Source organism: Amblyomma americanum, chromosome 2, assembly GCF_052857255.1.
Source record: "Amblyomma americanum isolate KBUSLIRL-KWMA chromosome 2, ASM5285725v1, whole genome shotgun sequence".
In the NCBI taxonomy this organism is placed as follows: domain Eukaryota; kingdom Metazoa; phylum Arthropoda; class Arachnida; order Ixodida; family Ixodidae; genus Amblyomma; species Amblyomma americanum.
In genome coordinates, this window is record NC_135498.1 from 189,302,247 (window position 1) to 189,320,300 (window position 18,054).

At 45.1% G+C, this 18,054-nt stretch overlaps 1 protein-coding gene across 1 annotated transcript in view; it reads right to left on the minus strand.

Annotated features, from left to right (window-relative positions):
• Positions 1 to 17,491, minus strand: part of LOC144119384 (putative chitinase 10) — a 106,070-nt gene extending 88,579 nt beyond the window's left edge. Inside the window, exons 1-2 of the mRNA XM_077652014.1 lie at positions 17,281 to 17,491; positions 15,073 to 15,304 (exon numbers count right to left, since the gene is read on the minus strand). Of these exons, the coding sequence (XP_077508140.1) occupies positions 15,073 to 15,304; positions 17,281 to 17,465 (417 nt within the window). The 5' untranslated portion in view covers positions 17,466 to 17,491. The remainder of the gene's footprint in view (positions 1 to 15,072; positions 15,305 to 17,280) is intronic.
• Between the last annotated feature and the right edge of the window lie 563 nt (positions 17,492 to 18,054).

Here is an 18,054-nt window from a genome sequence, read left to right on the forward strand (position 1 = left end):
AGTTCTGGCAGGTTTTCTTGCAATCACTGTGCAGGAGCCTGGCACTAATGTGATTGACATGAAGAAACCACATGGCAAAAAACCACAATTTTATTCCGCTTTGAAGCCAGGAAAAAGTATTTGTGATCCTCTAAAATGTTAATAAGGTGCATTAATTTGTGAAGATTGGCAGAACATCGCTTACCATTCAGCGAGGTCACACAAGATAATTGTGTCCCAATACCAACCTGCAAGATAAGACAGCAGGGATTACACGGGTTGTAACTTCAGTCAATGATTATTGCCATTGAGCAATCATGTACAAGCTGGCCGAGCGTTGTTCTGCTATACGTAGTAGGCGACAGCCTCCTGGCATCCAGCATTTCAGTGACTGCTTGTGATGATCCACTACGCCAGCAGTAACAAAACAGTTAGGCACATGTTGAACCAATATCAAGTTGCATTTTTCTACACTGAATAGCTGTATTGTGGCATTTATTGCCGCCGGTGCCAAGCAAGTATGCCCGAGTTAGCAAAACTTCATTCCTTTATGGGAAATTGATGACGCTGCCCTAAAATTCTCGATCACATGAGGCTTTTCAGTATGACAGAAAAAATAAGCACGTTAGGCTGAACTAACATCAACTTGAAAGATGCAGCTGCAGGGATTAAACAAATCATTGCTTCTACAGCTGAGTGAGTTCGCAAGTCCACTTCAAATAAGATTTTACGTCAGTTAAATTATTTTTTAAATCTTGGGCATCAATGCAAATATGAGGGCTCCATGCAGTAATTATACGCTAGCAGCATATGGATGCATGCACAGTAGACACTTGTTCCAGGGAACTGAAATAAGAGAGAAGGTCTGTTTGGCTTATTGAACGCTTAGAAGGGCAAGCTGAAGCAATAAAACTCTAATCATGTCAGAATTGCTACTGCGAATTATAAAATAAATTAAACACTGTCACAGAAAAAATAAAAACCATGTTGGAAGCCTGTTGGCAATGCAAACCCTACTTGCGTCAAGGACAAAAAATCACCTCTGAAGATCTGTAATTGGGGTGAAACTTTCCTTTGTAGTCTGCCCTGGCATCTAGCTGTCTCCATAGTATGGCTGTGGATTGAGGTAGTTGGTCTGTTTGCAGTTCATGCATGGTTAAATGGTTGGACATCGACATCCAACACTGGATACAATGATGGATACAATATAGTTCAACTAAATTTTGTGAAAAATAGACCTATGTCTATAGTCTGGTGGAAAGTGCTGTAGTCGAGGGCCAACACACTGAACTCCTAGCTATAAATGTGCCTTGTGTCCTTTTCTTCACCATCATTGCCCTTCCAATCAATAAGGCCCAAAAAATTGCAACATGTTTACCGAAAAAATGCAGAGCAGAAAGGTGGCAAGAAAAAAAAGTTCTTTTTTCTGCTTACCAAATGACTATTCCATGAAGCACACTAAGCAAAATGATTAAGTCTTCTTTCGTGCGAGCCTGCAAATTGTCGAGAAATGCAGAAGCATAACGCTTTTAAGATCATGCAGATACTGTCGTATAGCGTATGGTGTGTTCACCACAGTCTGTCGCTAGTAATATTTCCTAGAAGACAGCAATGGTTGCTAAATATGTGGTAGTAGTGCATTGGTTCTTCTTTCGTAATGGCAGATAAGAAGTACGGGAGATTTCAATCTTAAAAAAAATAAAATGAAGGGAGAGCCTCAGTGCAGCGACCAACATTCCAACAAGAGGACTTGTCTTTGTCAGGTCAAGTGCGGTCATCATTGGCGGGGGTTATATAGGCCCTTCACTCTAAGGAGGATGGGCTGGAGTTATGGTGGGGAGTGGAGGGTGGAGGGTGGGAAGATGGCGCATTTGGTCTTCAAACAGCTCTTGTCTGGCCATGAAGGCTGTCGCCTACAGGTAGGAGAGAAGCAGGTTAATAATCATACTGACATGAAAAGAATGCAAAAACAGACCCCCCCTTTTCAAAAAATATGCAACAGAATCAAAATGAACAATGGCAATAAAACAGCAAAAGGTAAAAAAAGCTAAAGGAAAAAAAATGCCATAAAGGAAAGGATAGAGGCGTTAAAGTGGTTATCAGGGTTGCATTTTTTTTTCTTTATAATCTACGCAATCCCCAGCATATAGTGCACAGTGGTCTACATACTTTCTAGTGGCTGCATGATTTTTCCTACTCCTCCTTCTTATGTTTAGTAATATCTGTTTTTCTTTTTTTGACGAACCAAACAGTTTGGTAACTAGTTTTCTCTAATTAAAGTATACGGTGCATGTCATCACATCCTTTGCTGTACATTTTTACCTGTCACAATGGCTATCAAGCCACATTCAGATTTGGGACATGCGGTAAACCCCATATTACTTACCGGTATTTTCTCTGCAGATGGTAAGAAACTGATCATTGTCTGTTGAACCTTGACTTTCTTTTCTCAACCAGGCTCTCTTTTGGGGCCTTTGGAAAACTGCTGTTGAGTGGTGGACGAGATTCTGGAGCAGTTTTCCTCTCCTGAGGCTGCATGCTCTCAGCCATGGCCACAACCTTGTCGAGGAGGCGTTTGACGTAGCCTGTGTGAGCATTTCATCTTGTAGTTTGTGCAATATCCACTTTCTTCGTGATCATATAAACTAGGTGGTGCAAGCTTACTATGAGTGGGTGGCTCCTTTACTGGACAAGCTGTTGGGTCACCACCTGCTGCCTTTGGGTAACGCACACACCATCGAAGTGTGCCATCCTTTGCGCATGCCTGACCACGTCCACTGTTCTCCTTGTAGTGAAGTACAGCGAGTTGGGTCCTGAAAAAGTTGCAAAGGACAGTGTGAAAACGTGGTACATTGTAACATATGTAAAAAGTCCAACTGTAAAGATCATGTGACAAAAGAAGGTCACTGATGGGAGTTGAGCACAACACCATGTTAGCAATTAGTGCTTGAAAGCACCATGAGCATGCGTGATGAAAATACTGAAGGAGCAAAGTACTACTTTTGAAGAGCTATGAGAACAAAGCATCGCCTCAGTTTCAGGGCGGATTGAAAATGAAAATGCAGTGCTTGCATGGTGAACACAGCCGAAACTCTAAATGCCCACAAAGTGTCGGCATGTAAAACACCTTCCGATTCGGTCGACTGTGTTTTTAATTTGTTTATACGACATAAGAAATGATGCAGCTATTGACAATTTCAGTAAGTGTAATTTAAGATGGGCACCTGTTCATGTAGTTGTGGCACATGCCTACATGCCTTTCACTTTTTCTACAGATGCATGTCTAACATTTGTTTTGTTTAACACAATTGTTTTGTGATATCGATGGCTTATGACTGTAAAAGTAGAAAATAGAAGACAACAGCTTACCTCTCATTCCCAAATACGAATAATGGTAGGTCTTCGGTGCAAAATGCACTAGAAGGCTATGAAAAGCCTCTAATCCATAGGTTTGATGTCTAGTAGATAGCCGCGGCATGTCTTGCAGAAGAGCCTTAGAATTTGCAATGTCTTGAAGCTTCTGGAAAGCCTTTGATTCTAGAAAGAAACGGCCATTATCATCTCTTTGTAAAGCTCTAAGTATGCGGCTTGCTGTATGCTCTCCATAGACCAGTTAAAAAGTGTTTCAGTGCACCTGTAAATAAACTTGTGTTCAGTAATGCACATCTTATAAGTTTCTATAGTTTTAATAAACATTGGTATTTGAGGTGCACTGTAATAAATGGTATGGAAGAAACAAACAGCCATTATTTACTTAGCTTATGAAGCTTTTCATTGAAATCCTGCTGCACTGCACAGGTTGCTGAAATCTTGGAATCCAGAGGAACCCTCTTGGAAAATCTTGGAACCCTCAACAACCATAGGTTGTCCAGCCTCTCCATTGCATTGCCTGCCATTTCCTCTTGATTTCTACTAGGATATCATTAACTCGTTTGTTCACTTACCCACTCTGCTCTCTTCATATCATAATGTTACACTTTTCACTTTCACAGCTTGCAACATTGTACTCAATCTAAGTTCAACCTTTTTGCTAATTTTGTTTCTGCACCATAAGTGAGTACTGGTAAGATACAGCTGTTGTACAATTTCCTCTTGAGCGATACTGGTAAATTACCATTCATGATTTCAGCATATTTGTTAAATGCACTGGTACTTATTCTTATTATCCTGTTTCTTTCACTCTCATGGTCTGGATCTGCGGTCATTACCTACACTAATTAGACCTCTTCCCTTCCCACATTTAATGCTTCGCTGCCTATCTTAAACCACTGCTCATTTCAGAGACTGTTGGACGTTGCTTAAGTTCTATGCATAAAGTTTTTAGACCCACTGTTCTGCTTTGCCTGTCGAGGTCATCGATAATGTTTTGCAGTTTGTTCAGAGTTCATTTTTCGAAAGCACTAAAACAAAACGGGCAAAGAAGGAACACACATGGACAAGTGCTCATCCCTGTCTGTTCCTTCTTTGTCCATGTTGTTGTAGCGCTTTCGAAAAATGACAAACATGCACCAACTAGCCCGATTTGTCACTCTTCTGGAGTTCCGAGTTCTTTAGCAAGGCAACGTGATCACCAAATTTCATAACTCTTATCGCCAGTTCTTCTCATTTGAGATCTTTAAATACCTCCTGTAAACACGCAGTGAATAGTACTCTAGAGATTATGTCTTCCTACATGAAAGCCTCTCTTATTAGAATTTTGTTACTTTATATATCATACCTAGATGTGCCTAATTATGCTGTGTTACGGCCTTTCACATATTTTCATTACAAAATGTAACATACCTTCTCTGAGCCACTGCTTGGGTTCGATGTCACCGTGCAAGCACGTGGGGAACGATGCCTGGTCGTGTGTGTGGATGTCCCTTTTGTGGTTAAGAAGTGACAGCCATTTGGGCACAATGAGTTCTGCTTTGCCTTCGCTGGATGCTGCCGCCCAATACAGATGGTTGCACACAGACTTAATCCAGGGTGCAAGCTCCTTGCAGTTATTTTGTTTTGCAGCTGTGTGCAGTTTCTTGGTGATACCTAAACGCATATTAAAAAATAGAACTAATGTAATATATTCCATAAATATTCTGAAAATAACATTCTATCAGCCACCGTAAAGCCGCAGCTGCTAGATACCTTTTGCCATGTGCCACACGTCGAACTCATGGGTGATTGCAGCTTTGTTGTTGCGGAGAAAGCACTTGATCTGTGTATGACGGTCGGTTACCAGCACTGTTACCTTGATGCTCTCACTCTCCAGAAAAGCAATGCCTTGTTTCAGGCCTTCTAACTCCATGCAATAGCTGCCGCCAGCATCATTGGACTGTGGAATAATAATGACAAAGAATATTGAGTGATGTGCAGCGTGTCTACCAATTAAAAAAAAGACTGCATGTATTGAGGTCTCTCCTTCCCAGCTGTAACTATTTTTAAGAAAATAAATCTTTGTATTTCTAATAATGGTAGTGCTGTGCTGATGCTTCATCTACCAGCACGGGGATTCAAGGCTAAGCCAATGATAAGGCATGTGCTGTAGAAAGAAGTTATGATATTTAAATGTTGCGTTACAGTTCATTTGGCGGTATGAGCGAGCTATAGAAATTTACAGAACGTTGTTGTAGCAAAGTGGAAGCACACCTGCACGACTTCAAAATGCAAGACTTTGTGGCGTTCAGCTTCCATGAGAGTATACGTGCCATATTTAGCACTAAATCCTGGTGAATCAGCCCGTCCATCTCCAGCAAGGTTCACCTGTTGGCTTTGCAGCTCTTGCAGCAGACTTTTCTGCTCTTCTTTCCAAACCTGAAAAAAAAACAGTGCGCATTGAACCTTGACCATGCAAAAAAAAGCTGGAAACTTCTTCACAATGACTCCTTACCCTGTCAATTGCAGGCCTCAGATATGAACGCTGGATTGCAAAAAATGTCCGGTTGCGCACAACCGGTACACCAATTGAAGCCAGCAATCTCAGTGTAGCTGTTTGGTTGCATCCAGAGAAGAGAACTGCTGCGCAAAGCTGCAGGTTGAGCATCGGCTGCTGTTTTTCGACGTTCTGATTACACCAGTAAACGAAATGGCCAGATGCACACTCCCCATAAACTTCTAGAAGTGTGCCTTCACACTTGAATCTGACTGTACGAGGTGCGAGGCACTCTGTGCACAGCTGGAAAAGATTCCAAAGGTACTTCTCCTGCACCAAAAAAATTTTGCTGCCGGGTTCATCTGGGGAGTTTCCGACACATCCCTGCCTGGAAGAGAATGGGAAAATTTTCAATCGCACTGGACAGCCTAAACACGCTACCTTGCATGAAAAACATTAGGAGTGAATGTTTATGGCACCAGAGTAAAAGTAGGGCAAACAGGTTTTTATCATACTGTTAATAAATCGCATACTTCTCTTCAAGTTCTTCGCATGAACTGTAGTCCTGATCATTGTAGTTCTCATCTCCACCTTCGTCTTCTGTGCTGTCATCATTTTCAATGGCCTCTCTTTGGATTGGCATGGTCGTTTAAGTGGCTACATTTATCATGGGGCTGCCAACCTGAATGCCTAAAAATCATGTGATATGTGCAGCTGCCTATAGTAGTTGTTACCACTGCACGCAACATAGAATATGCGGAAATTTTAGTACAACTGAAAACCTCTATAGCGCTTTGCCCCCTTCCCCGTCATTATTGTACAAATGCATGCATAAAAAATGTACGCTGATTGTGGAGGCACATACCGATAGATACAGTGTGTGGTTTTGTCTGAGAGTGGTGTGATGCCATGCTTCTTTTTACACATGCCTGTACAGCTGTGCTTTTTGTCGCTGGCCACATCGTTGCTTGGACATACTTGTGTCTTCCCTCACAAGACTCTGTCAGTTTGACCTACAGCATTACATCATGTGCTGAATCTGCAATAATGAGCAGGTTATCATATAATGTGTAAGGCGTCAATGCCTTGCATTACTCTGCTTGCTGAAGATTGGTCATTACCAGTGAGAGTGAGGATACTTAGTGATTTTTGCACGCCGAAGTTTTCATGTCGCATTGCACAGAGATCTGCTCCAGCTTCTGTTGTGACATCTGCAACACAGACTGAGACATGATTTGGTGCACAGTATAGGCATGCACAACTAAATGTTCAGACTGAATGTAGCGTCATTACCTGTTGGGCTACCAGAGGGACTGCCCCATTTTGGATCAAGTTTTTCCACGCTTGATCCTTCTCCAAGCAGTTCTGCAAGGACCTGAAAGTATAAAAAGCGTACTGGATTACTGAATTGCTCTTTACTGAAACTTTTTCTATCAAAGCAAGAAAACCGCGTATGTGAAGTCGTTCTCGGCTGTTTCGTGATCATCGAAATGTATGTTTACCTTGTAAGAATACTCTGACGCCTGTCGACTTATCGCATTTGCATAACCACATCGGAATTGGACAGATTTAAAAAGTGTGAAGCTATCGGTTAGGGACATAGGTGAATAGTGAGGCGCCAGTGCGCATGCGCTGGACCATTACCATAATAATTGCCCGTCCCGTCTGCACGCGAGGAATCATCCGCAGTGTTTCATTGATGAGTTAAGTGACGTTTAGTGCACGGGTCTCTATAGCATATCCCCTTGCGCGAGAAAAGGGAACACGAGTACAGCCGCGCGGCGCAGTGCCCGTACCATCGCGGGATCGCTCTCCGCGTGGGCTACTCGCGGTCAACGCTTCACGCAAAGCTCCACACGCAAATGAGACCAGAATTGCCGCAGAGTAATGAATTTAAAATCGGAAGTAGAAGCACTCACCTCATGTTTCCTTCTTTTAGCAAATGCACTTCTTGGCGGTGGTGGCATGCTTCTTTTGTGCAAAAATAGTGAAGGAACCGCGTCATGGTTCAGCCGTGCCCCTTTGACAGAAACCCCTAGCGATCGCATTAGGGACAAGCTCTGCACGTAGTCGCTGTCACGAAAGTGCTTCGAGCAGAGTACGCTTGCTTTGGTCGGCTTGAAATTCTCCCTCTTCACAGCAACGACCCACTGCGCTGCGAGCTTTTGATCTTTCGGGATAGTGTGGAAGACGACATCGTCGCGGCCGTAGGTGCTCGTACACCCGAACGCACAGCAGTACGTCATGTTAGGTCGGCTGCACGTGGTCGGATGCTCAAAACTTGGCTGAAACACTTTGGGATTACGACCACAAAGCAGGCAACACGAGGAACAACGCGCGCTGAAAGCACGTTCGGGTGACTCGGAGGGTCTCCGGCTCCTCATAATGATGTCACACGGGCCGAGAAGGAGCAGGTTTTCCTCTCTGGTGTTCTCCTCTCCTGCGCTCTCTAGGGACGCGGGAGATTTGAACGGCGCGCATTCAATCTGTGATTGTGGCGGTGCTTTTGCAACAACAGAAAAAATAACTTCACAAGCTTGATCAACAATGAGTATACTTCAAAAGCCTAGAAGGTTAGCAGATTTGAAACCCGCTTCAGTCTCCCTTTAAGGAGTTCTCCAAGTATCTTATTACTTTCTATCCATTACTGAATTTTTAATTTCACCTCCTAAATTGCCAGTCTGTATACAACAGATGATATCGTAAGTGGTCTGAAGGATTTTATGCGCATTCTTTCTCCTTTCAAGTTATAAACAAAATTATTTTACTCTGTTGCCAACTGTACGGAATTTGCTCATTTGTTATAACTGTTTCCAATTCTTTTAACAACGTTTCCTTACTTCTTGGACCAAGTTCAATAATTAGCTTGATTGGAATTTCGTCTACGCCTGATGTTGTGCCTGAAGAATATTTTCTTCCGCATTTTTCCAGTTAAGATAGGTCAGTTTCAAGCTGTTTTCTATTGTGCTGTCCGGTGTTGCTCACTCGTTTGTGGCTATTACCCTATTGTCTTTCCTAAATGACTAAGTTATAACTGATGCAATGTGCTTTACAGCGTCGTCTCCCTCTTAATATTTTCCCTCGGCATCGAGAATTTAATCCTGCTTTCTTTGATTCTTTTCACTCAGCCAGCTTATATGTTTGCAGAATTTTCTTGGCCCACCTTTCGTTGCATCGCCATCAGTTGACCGCCTTTTTCTTTGCCTGGATGAGTGCCTGTACTGCAACTTATTTTTGTCAATAAAATTCAGATTTTGAGTCAATTTTTCTTCCGATAACAGCACCGTCTTTGCCTCTCCTTGTTCTCTCGAAGCCTCCTGTCGTTGTTCGATACGGCCTCCTTAATTTCTTTATTCCACTAGATTCGTGGCTTCCTCTTTCCTCTCCAGCGGTTAAACTTCTTTTACTTGTTTTATTTTTGTATTAATGAGTAGTTCTGAGTATAATACCAGTTTTTTAGACGGCGTTTCTCTATTGCTTCCTCTGTGCCGGCCGCTATTAGCGCTATTTGTTCGGCATTTAATTTTGTGTTCTCTTTCCGACATCTCTGCACTTCTCTTTTGATCAGGGCTTTCAACTGTAGACTAATACGCTTATGATCACTTCGTGGCTGTACTTACCCTCTTCGTCTATTTCCGTTATTTCCAGCTTGCTATACATCCCCTGAGACATTAGGCAATAGTCAATGGTTGTCTGCCTGTTCCGGAATTCCTACGTGATTCGTCCCTCACATTCATTTTCTCTCTTAGCAATAAATAGGCTGTGTCGCTATCAGAGCTCCAGCATTAACCTCCCGTTACAATCTGTGTATTCATCCAGGTCCTCGATGTGGCCATTCATGTCCCCCAGCAGAACTATATTGGCACCGTCTCCAAACAGTTTAATAGAGTCACTGAGACACTTAAATATCGATCCTTGTTTCCTTGCTTGGATTTGTCTCCTGTCCCTAAGTAAACTGCCCCGAGCCATGTCCTTTTACCGGCAGTAGTACCTTATACCCAGACGTGTTCTTTGCAAGTTGACTTTATTCTCTGTCAATTTGTTCCTTGATGTATCAGCATACCCACCCCTCCTCCCTTCCTCTCCGTTGTTGTTCTGTTGCTCTCTTCCCAGACGTAGCCGTCAATAAACGGTGGGTCTTCTAGATCACCAAGATGTGTCTCGCAGAGGGCGTATACACCTACTTATTCATTCTTTAACTGCTGTTCTCTTTCTAACCATTTCGCTCTTTGTGTACCCCCTTGCATGTTTATATAACTGATTCTGGTGTTAAATTTTTTTTTCAGTAGTTTTCTTCTTGGACCTCCTAGTGGCCATTTTGTTGGGCTCGGCCTTCATTATTACAAGTTCCACTTCGCTTCCACCTACCTATATGCCCGGAGCTCCAGTGAATGCGCTAAAAAGGCTACTGCCCGACCCGCCAGGCACCAGCCGATCTCTGCTTCTACCGTACCCCTAAAATGGATACCATATTGTTCAAATTTCTGCCAACGATTACTCCACGCACTCCCCTGTTTATTTCTACATCTTCAATGTCTTTCTCGAGGATAAACTTCCTTATCTCCTGAATAACAATAACTACGTCTTTGTAAACCTCTGCGATCTGTCCTAGCGTCTCTTGTACTGTGCACAACACTATCTGCACTTGCTGTGTCATTGCCCTTATATCGTCAACTACCTAAGCTAATATCCGCACTTCTTGTGCGGCGTCACCGTTGAAGACATCATTCAGCCCCGCCACCACCGTTACCAGAGTACGCCTGCCAACATTATCTTAGATTTTTTTGCCTGTCTCAGCCCTGCTTTCATTGTCGTCACTGGACAAGACCCAACTGATGCTCCCATACCCTCTTTTACGTGCTCTATTGTAGTTCCTTCGCACCTCTTCATGTTTGAGTCACCAGCGATAATCACGTGTGTACTCTCTGCTTCCCTTCTAACCTCAGGCTTCCGCTTCGGGTTATCACTGGCGCGCTTTTGTTCTGTTCTCCTGTTGGCTCAAAGTGTGACCACCTTTCTCGAATTTATCTTGTTCCCTTCCCCTCTATCGGCTCGAGACTTCCTAGCTGCACCTGATATCACCTGTCACTGTGCGAACCTGCTTGAGCTTTCTGATCTTTTCCTACGCCTGTGCGGGCCCCATGCACGTGGCTCGCGCTGGAATGTCCGCAATTGAAGATGACGCGTGAGCATCGAAGGATACTGGCTGTGAAAGCAGTGAGAGTCTGGAGATGAAATCTCTTTTCTCTGATAGGAGTGCCCCAGTTGCAAGGGCTTTCGCCACAAAGCCCTTCCTGCAACAAATGGACTATCGTCACTTATTTTGACGGCTAGGAGCTGCATTGAAAAGCTCGTCTATAGGGTAACATACTTCACGAGGCAGAAGAAAAAAGCTAGTATCAGTGGATTTTTATTAGCATCCAGAATGTGCAGATTGTTTTCCTGACAAGGGGTGGACTATACCAGCGACGGCATCGAAAGCCATCTATAGAAATAGATGTCAACGCTACCACACAAAGAGCAACGAATGAAAATGGTCAACGAGTGTAATTTTCACAACAGTGACCTGAAATCAACTATTGCCTACATAGCAAGTCGCGCATACGATGAACGGGAAGCGCCGGTGTGACCCACACTGTCTAGCACTGTTTCACGACCAGCAGCAGTCGTCGCCGTTGCTAGTTTGAGGATAGCTAGTTAGACCGTTTCAATTAATGTGGATGGTCACCAAACATACTTCTGGACAAAGTAGTTTAGAATGAACTACTGCTCACGTTAGAGAAACCCGGGACAATTAGTGAGAAGTGGCGGTCCTACGCGATGTCACCAACCCGGCTGTCAAGTGTTTCTCAGGCGAGCGATCGCATCGGCGCTTCCCACTGATAGTCGCACTTCGTGAAGAAGCACGGGTACAACCGGGGCACAAAAGAATAGATTATTTACTAGAAATAATAATAATAATAATAATAATAATAATAATAATAATAATAATAATAATAATAATTGGTTTTGGGGGAAAGGAAATGGCGCAGTATCTGTCTCGTATATCGCTGGACACCTGAACCGCGCCGTAAGGGAAGGGTAAAGGAGGGAGTGAAAGAAGAAAGGAAGAGAGAGGTGCCGTAGTGGAGGGCTCCGGAATAATTTCGACCACCTGGGGATCTTTAACGTGCGCTGACATCGCACAGCACACGGGCGCCTTAGCGTTTTTCTTCCATAAAAACGCTGCCGCCGCGGTCGGGTTCGAACCCGGGAACTCCGGATCAATAAAGCGCAAATTGCGTTTAATGTCAGGCAAACAAGCCCTAGCTGTTCGTACGCCGCGATCTAAACAACAGTATGAGTGCAGTCGTCCTCATCGGGGCACTCGTGGGGAAATTTCATGTTCAAGCGGTAAATGTCCATTGGTGCACTGTTATCTCCACGCACTCACTTAGACATCACACGAGCTATTTACTAAACAAACAGCAAAAAAAAAGCGAACAGCGGGTATCGAAATGAACAGCTCCAGAGCCGAAAGCAGTCGCGCGGCTTTGGGCGGGGAGAAACGGCGGCGACGGCTATTGATTGGTTCGGGCTGCGTTTACGTTTCGGGGCATTACAAACCTGGATTGACTGCGCGGAGCTCTGTCGATTCGAATGACATCTGAACCGAATGCCGTCGAAAAACTTCATGTAGCAGCGTAAGTTTGGCATTCCAGTCGAATGACATTCGGTTGGCCGGCATTCGAAACGCCCGTGTAGCAGCGGTATAAGACGAGTTACTCGTAATATACCGACTGTCATTTCTACCTTTTGCTGAGTCCCGATTGTCATTGTGTTCTGGCAATCAGTGTCCGGCTTAAGGCGAGCGGGGCTTGTCGAAAACATTTTTTTTTGGTTTGCAATAAGATTCCGCGGCTGCGCAATCGAATGCCGGCAGCGCACTGTCAGGCTCCGGCCTGGCTGAGCGGATCCAGTCAAACATATCTGGGGAGACATGTCAACTACTTGTGTCTAGGATTCTTTTCCACAGTGCCATCACGCCATTATTGTCAGTAAAGGCGCGCTTGAAGTGTTTATTAAATTCATTTGCTATTTTGCGCCATCGTGAACTGTCTTACCATCAACATTAAACTGAGGTTGGAGGTTGAAGAAATAGAACTCCGAGCTTTTTCTGGAACTCTGGGTATGAAACACGACAGTGATTCACCATAATAGTGTATCGGAACGTAGTTGACTTCTAATCAGTGAGAGAACTTCGCCAATTTTTTTTTGACCAAATGCGCGCTTTTGGTTTTTAAGCCGTATTGTCTCACGGGCGGTGCAGGGGTTGTCGCCTTTATTCTTCTTCATTATCTGCGGGAGAAAACCGTAAGCGGACTTTCTCTCTGAATTTTTGAACCGGCACTAATGCGAATGTGCATTTTCTGTGCTGCTTGAAAATGCATCGAAGTTAAGCGAAAGTGTGTCAATAATTTATGCACCAGAGGTGCGAGAAAAGTTTTCGTAAGCTGAATGTTAAGGCTTGCTATTTATGGTGTCTGCAATAGTGAGTTATACAGCTTCGTGGCAAGATGATCCACCTTCTATATGGTGGCAGTAATTGATCCGCAAAAAAAAAAGATGTCACGTATTGACTGAGAACTGGCCTGAATTGTGGTATTTTCTTCCGCAATTTGCAATAAGTGGAATGCAAAAGAAATTTCCAAAATTGCTTGACGTAGATGATGCTTTTTAATTAAAAAAGTTGACTAGTCTGCATCAGACAAATTAAAAACTGCTTACAATATAATACGATTACCGGGTTTAACATTCATGCACAAATACTGTTTCATTCGTGTAATACGACAATGGTGGACTTTGGGGACATGTACTTTGCTGCTATACTACATGTAGTATGCTGAGAAAAAGAATACACTCTACATTGGGTATGTCAAGTGTAATAAAATTCGCGAGGATGATTTAGAGAGTGTGCTGACACGTCCACCTCGGCCAACACGGTCTCTTCGGTGCGAACTGTTGCCAGTGGGATTGAACTCGCTGTCAAATACTGTGTCGTTAAACCAAGCCTTAGTCAGAGCCACAATTTCAGGATCATGGAGAAGCAGAGGAGCCTCCAACTCAGCTGCTTTTTAGCACTCCTGCAAGTAGCATTTAGTGGTTGCGTGGGTCTGAGGTCTATTAGTCCGAGCGAGTTTGATTTCTTTTTAATCTTGAAGCGAGAACCTTTCGTTTCGCCCCAAACAAACAGGACGCTATAAACGGTTAGCTTATCATAGATTAGCTGTGCCTTGTCGTCCTCCTCTCTCTTCAGAACTTTTCCACAGTTGTTTGCTTAATTGCCGAACAGGTATGGAAAAGTCATCAGCTACTGATATTTTGATGTTTTTGAGTTGATGTCATGATCGTCATATCGACATTTTTTCATGGAAGTCGAGGAGATTTTAACTGATTGGTCGCGCCTTGGTTATTTTTCTTTTTATCAAGCCTATGGCATCATTCCATGCCGCTCGTCAATTACTTCGTTGATTATACTTTCTTTTCCAGTTCTTGGCTAGACTCCTCGCTAGGCTGCAGTGTACCGTGAAGGGTCAGGTTATTCTACCTGTCTCTGCTCTGTAGGAGAAGTTGTTAGGGACCGCATCTATGGTATGATATAATAGAGGAGAGAAGTAAGAGGAGTAACTGTGTTTGTCCGTAGTGTGAACGCTGTTCTGCACCATTCCGCAGTGGGATCACTTTGCCTCTGCAGGAATTTAAATAGCTGAATGCCCCGTAAAAGAAGGCAGATGCTGAATGGAGTAAAGAAGGCGATGTGCGCCTTCTGAGAGGACATTCGCACTGTTGCCGGAAGTGATTACATGGTCGTGCAGGCTTCGTCAGAAAGTGTTGGGACTTCAGGAAAGACGACGTTCCAAGCTTTTTTAGGAATGAAAACTCTTATGGTTACAGAACGAAATAAGGAGTTCCAAACTAGGAGGCAACCACTACTGCGAGTCAGCCTAGTAGTGAAAGGGTTAATGCACACTTCGCAGCTATACCAACTTCTAAGATGTGGTAATTCGTGAAAGAACGAGCACACTGTGATGTGCACGATATGAACGTACGACCCCAATTTAGGCACTTAGTGGATATTTGCAAACTATCGGACCCAATGTGGCCACTGTACACTACACAACAAGTGGAAGCATAATAAATCAGTTTTCATTAATTTGGAATGGATGTATATGTTTAATTTACGAGAGATTGGTAAAAGGACGCACCTGCACAAAGGTGCGAACGTTACGAACCGCCTGGTCGGAGGAGATGTGGTGCATGGCGACCGCTTCGCCCAGGTCGAGCACGGCACCGTCAAACTCGTGAAGCTTCAGGAAGCTGGTGAGCTGCAGGAGAAACTGGTGCCGCGCCTCACCGGCCGTGTGGAGCACGCTGGCCAGCACGCGGGTGCCCAAGCCGCCGATGCCCCGACCGCTAAGTCGCACGTGCAGGGTCATCCTGCATGGACGCCAGTGAGGAAAGCTGCGGTGCTCTGTGAAACGCTAGCCAAATGTTGCCAATCAATGCCGCCAGTAGCATAATGGTACACTCGGCGCTTTCTTTAGCAAGGGGTAGTCTAGTGTGGGGAGACGAGTCGGAGCGGACAAGTCGGCTGATGTGGACGTTTGTGGCTGTGTCGGGGCACCATGCATTCGCAGACCGACAGCAGGGCCAATCATAGGTGAACAAGACTCTGTGGTGTCCATGTAAGTGGCGAGGTGTTGTCGTATTTCCGAACACATAAAACAGAATGCGGCTTTCGAGGATTCGGCAACTTCGTCGGAGTGGTCTGAAACGCCAGTGAGAAGAAGCACAGGAGAGAGAGAAAGAGAGTTTATTGACGGGAAAGGCCAGAAAAAATGAATATCTGGCCTGCTACTCTGCACTGGGGAAGGGGATGAGGAGAAAAAAAAACAATGGTCACGGTGGGGGATGCTGATGACGCGAGAAGGCAGCATTCGATGAAATAGGGATGAATTTACTGGTAAATTAACTGTATGCTTAGCGGAAAGTGGAAATAAATGTTAAAATGCCCAGGACAGTGCACGCTTGGCAAAGTTCCCTGGAAAACAAGTTTGCCTTGTCTTGCAGCTTGTCGGCAGGGCGGGCAGGCTGAAGGAAGAGTACCTTTTAAATGCCTACACACTGAGGCTTGTAAAACAAGAATTTGCGCAATCACATTCTCCCTCATATTGACGACCAGGCAATGAGTGCCGCAATTTTTCGCGGGCCTTGTGTCCCGGCCTCTGTTGCTGGTGGTGCATCGCGATGCCTATTCAGTGAGGATGGACGAACGCCGCCTTCCAGCGTGGATGTATCGGAAGCTGACAGGCTGCTCACACGGAGCCTCCGCCATGACCATTCTGAAATCCGCACAATAACGCAACGGACCTAAAACGCACTGACCACATGGCCTAGCATCTCGTCACTCAGCCTTCAAAACCGACATGCGCTCGCGCCTGTGGCGGGCAACACCAAAAGCGTGCCACTGGTGGAAGTCTGTGGCCGTGCTGATGAGATGTAAATTGAAGAACAAGTGGGTTTGGTGCAGAAGTACAATAGGGAGTGGATGTATCGGCAGCTGTAGCCCTGTGCGACACACACGTGGAGTCCAGAACAAGGGAAAGACGGCTGAAGAAGATGCTAAAGCAGAAGAAGCAGACTCGAAAATTCACAAGGATACCTAATTACATTATGTGCCGGCAACGCGACAGCATCAGAAACTTTTCACACCTTAATCGCAAGCGACATCAGTGCTAGCCTGGTGACGTCACTGCCCGTCCGGTGACACCCCTTCCCTGGAGCCAATAGGGATGCTCCGGTCAGGTGACGTCAGTTCCCTCGAGCCACACAGCGATTTCAGCTTCCGACAAGGGAGTTTTTTCCCGAGGATGCTTGTGACGATGTACAATTACAAAGGTTGACCGGGCAAGGTCAAGGCACTAGGGACATTTAGAACAGGGACAGTTCGGTTAAGGGGATAGCGGAATAGCGGGACGCCAGTCGGTATGCGCAGAACAGTAATGCTCCTCGAGTAATTCTTTGCCTGTGTACTGGCGCCCTGCTATTCGCCTATACCCCTAATCGATAGGGTTCCGCTGTTCCACAAGTAGCTAATGAGGGCTGCTAGGACCATCTATAGCCCGCCCATGCTCATGCGAATTGTTGGGAAAAATGATCAACTATTACTTTTCTGTTTTATTTTTTCTTGTTTTTCCGAAGGCACAGTGGTTTCTCCGTAATCTTTACAGGGTATTTACTAAGACAGCTACAGTAGTCCCTGTCCTAGCTATTGCAGCTCAAGCGTTTGCGTTATACATGTTGATATGCTCAAATGCTAATATGGACATAGCCCAGTTTCCTCACCTAAGCACCCTCACGGTGCTCAAACACACGCCTGTGTGCGCCAGCTTTCAGGCATTTTGTGTACGTACCCGGCGTGGGCGCTGCGCAGCTGCCGCAGGGCCGGCAGCTGGGTCACCAGCTCTCGGTCGTCCAGCGCGCGCACCTTCAAGTCTCCGTGTACGGTGACCCAGTCGTAGACGAGCGTTGAGCACAGCTGTGTGGGCACGTTGGCCGCCGTGTAGCCACGGCCGTTGCGCGGGTACATGCACCACATCGGACCCGTGCCAACCGGTTTGGGTGGAGGTTCTGCGGACGACCCCCCGCCGCCACCAGGTCACATCTCGGCCATGGTGTGCTCCGACAGCGAGATGAGTGTCCGTTGTTGGTGCTTCTATGTACTTGATGCTCCGATAATCGTGCATACTGCCGCATAGTAATTATATGACCCTAAATTTCCCTTTGTATCGCTGTCGCGGTAGCCGCTATAAGCATGGCTCATAGCAATTCGAGCTACTGGAGCAGTGCTCCTGCCTTCGCACGCGTTAACGCATTTCAGATATGCGGTCTGTTTTAAAAGGAGGAGAGACATAACGGGATGGGGGTTCTGCAATGATGAGCAAACGTCGTTTTCTGAGTTTTGGAGTAACTGGTCTATTACTTCGATTAGTAGCAAAAAGCCATGGCAATTAGATCGGGTCGTTACGGCAGACGGCCGGCGGTAGAACAAATGAGCTGAAGCGTGGTTTCATAACAGTCTCTGGGAGAGCTTCAAATGCCCCATAACCGTATATATTACAGGAATTCAAGCTCTAGAAACACAATGGCAAAATACCACCAACATACGGGTGGCGATATCGACGAAT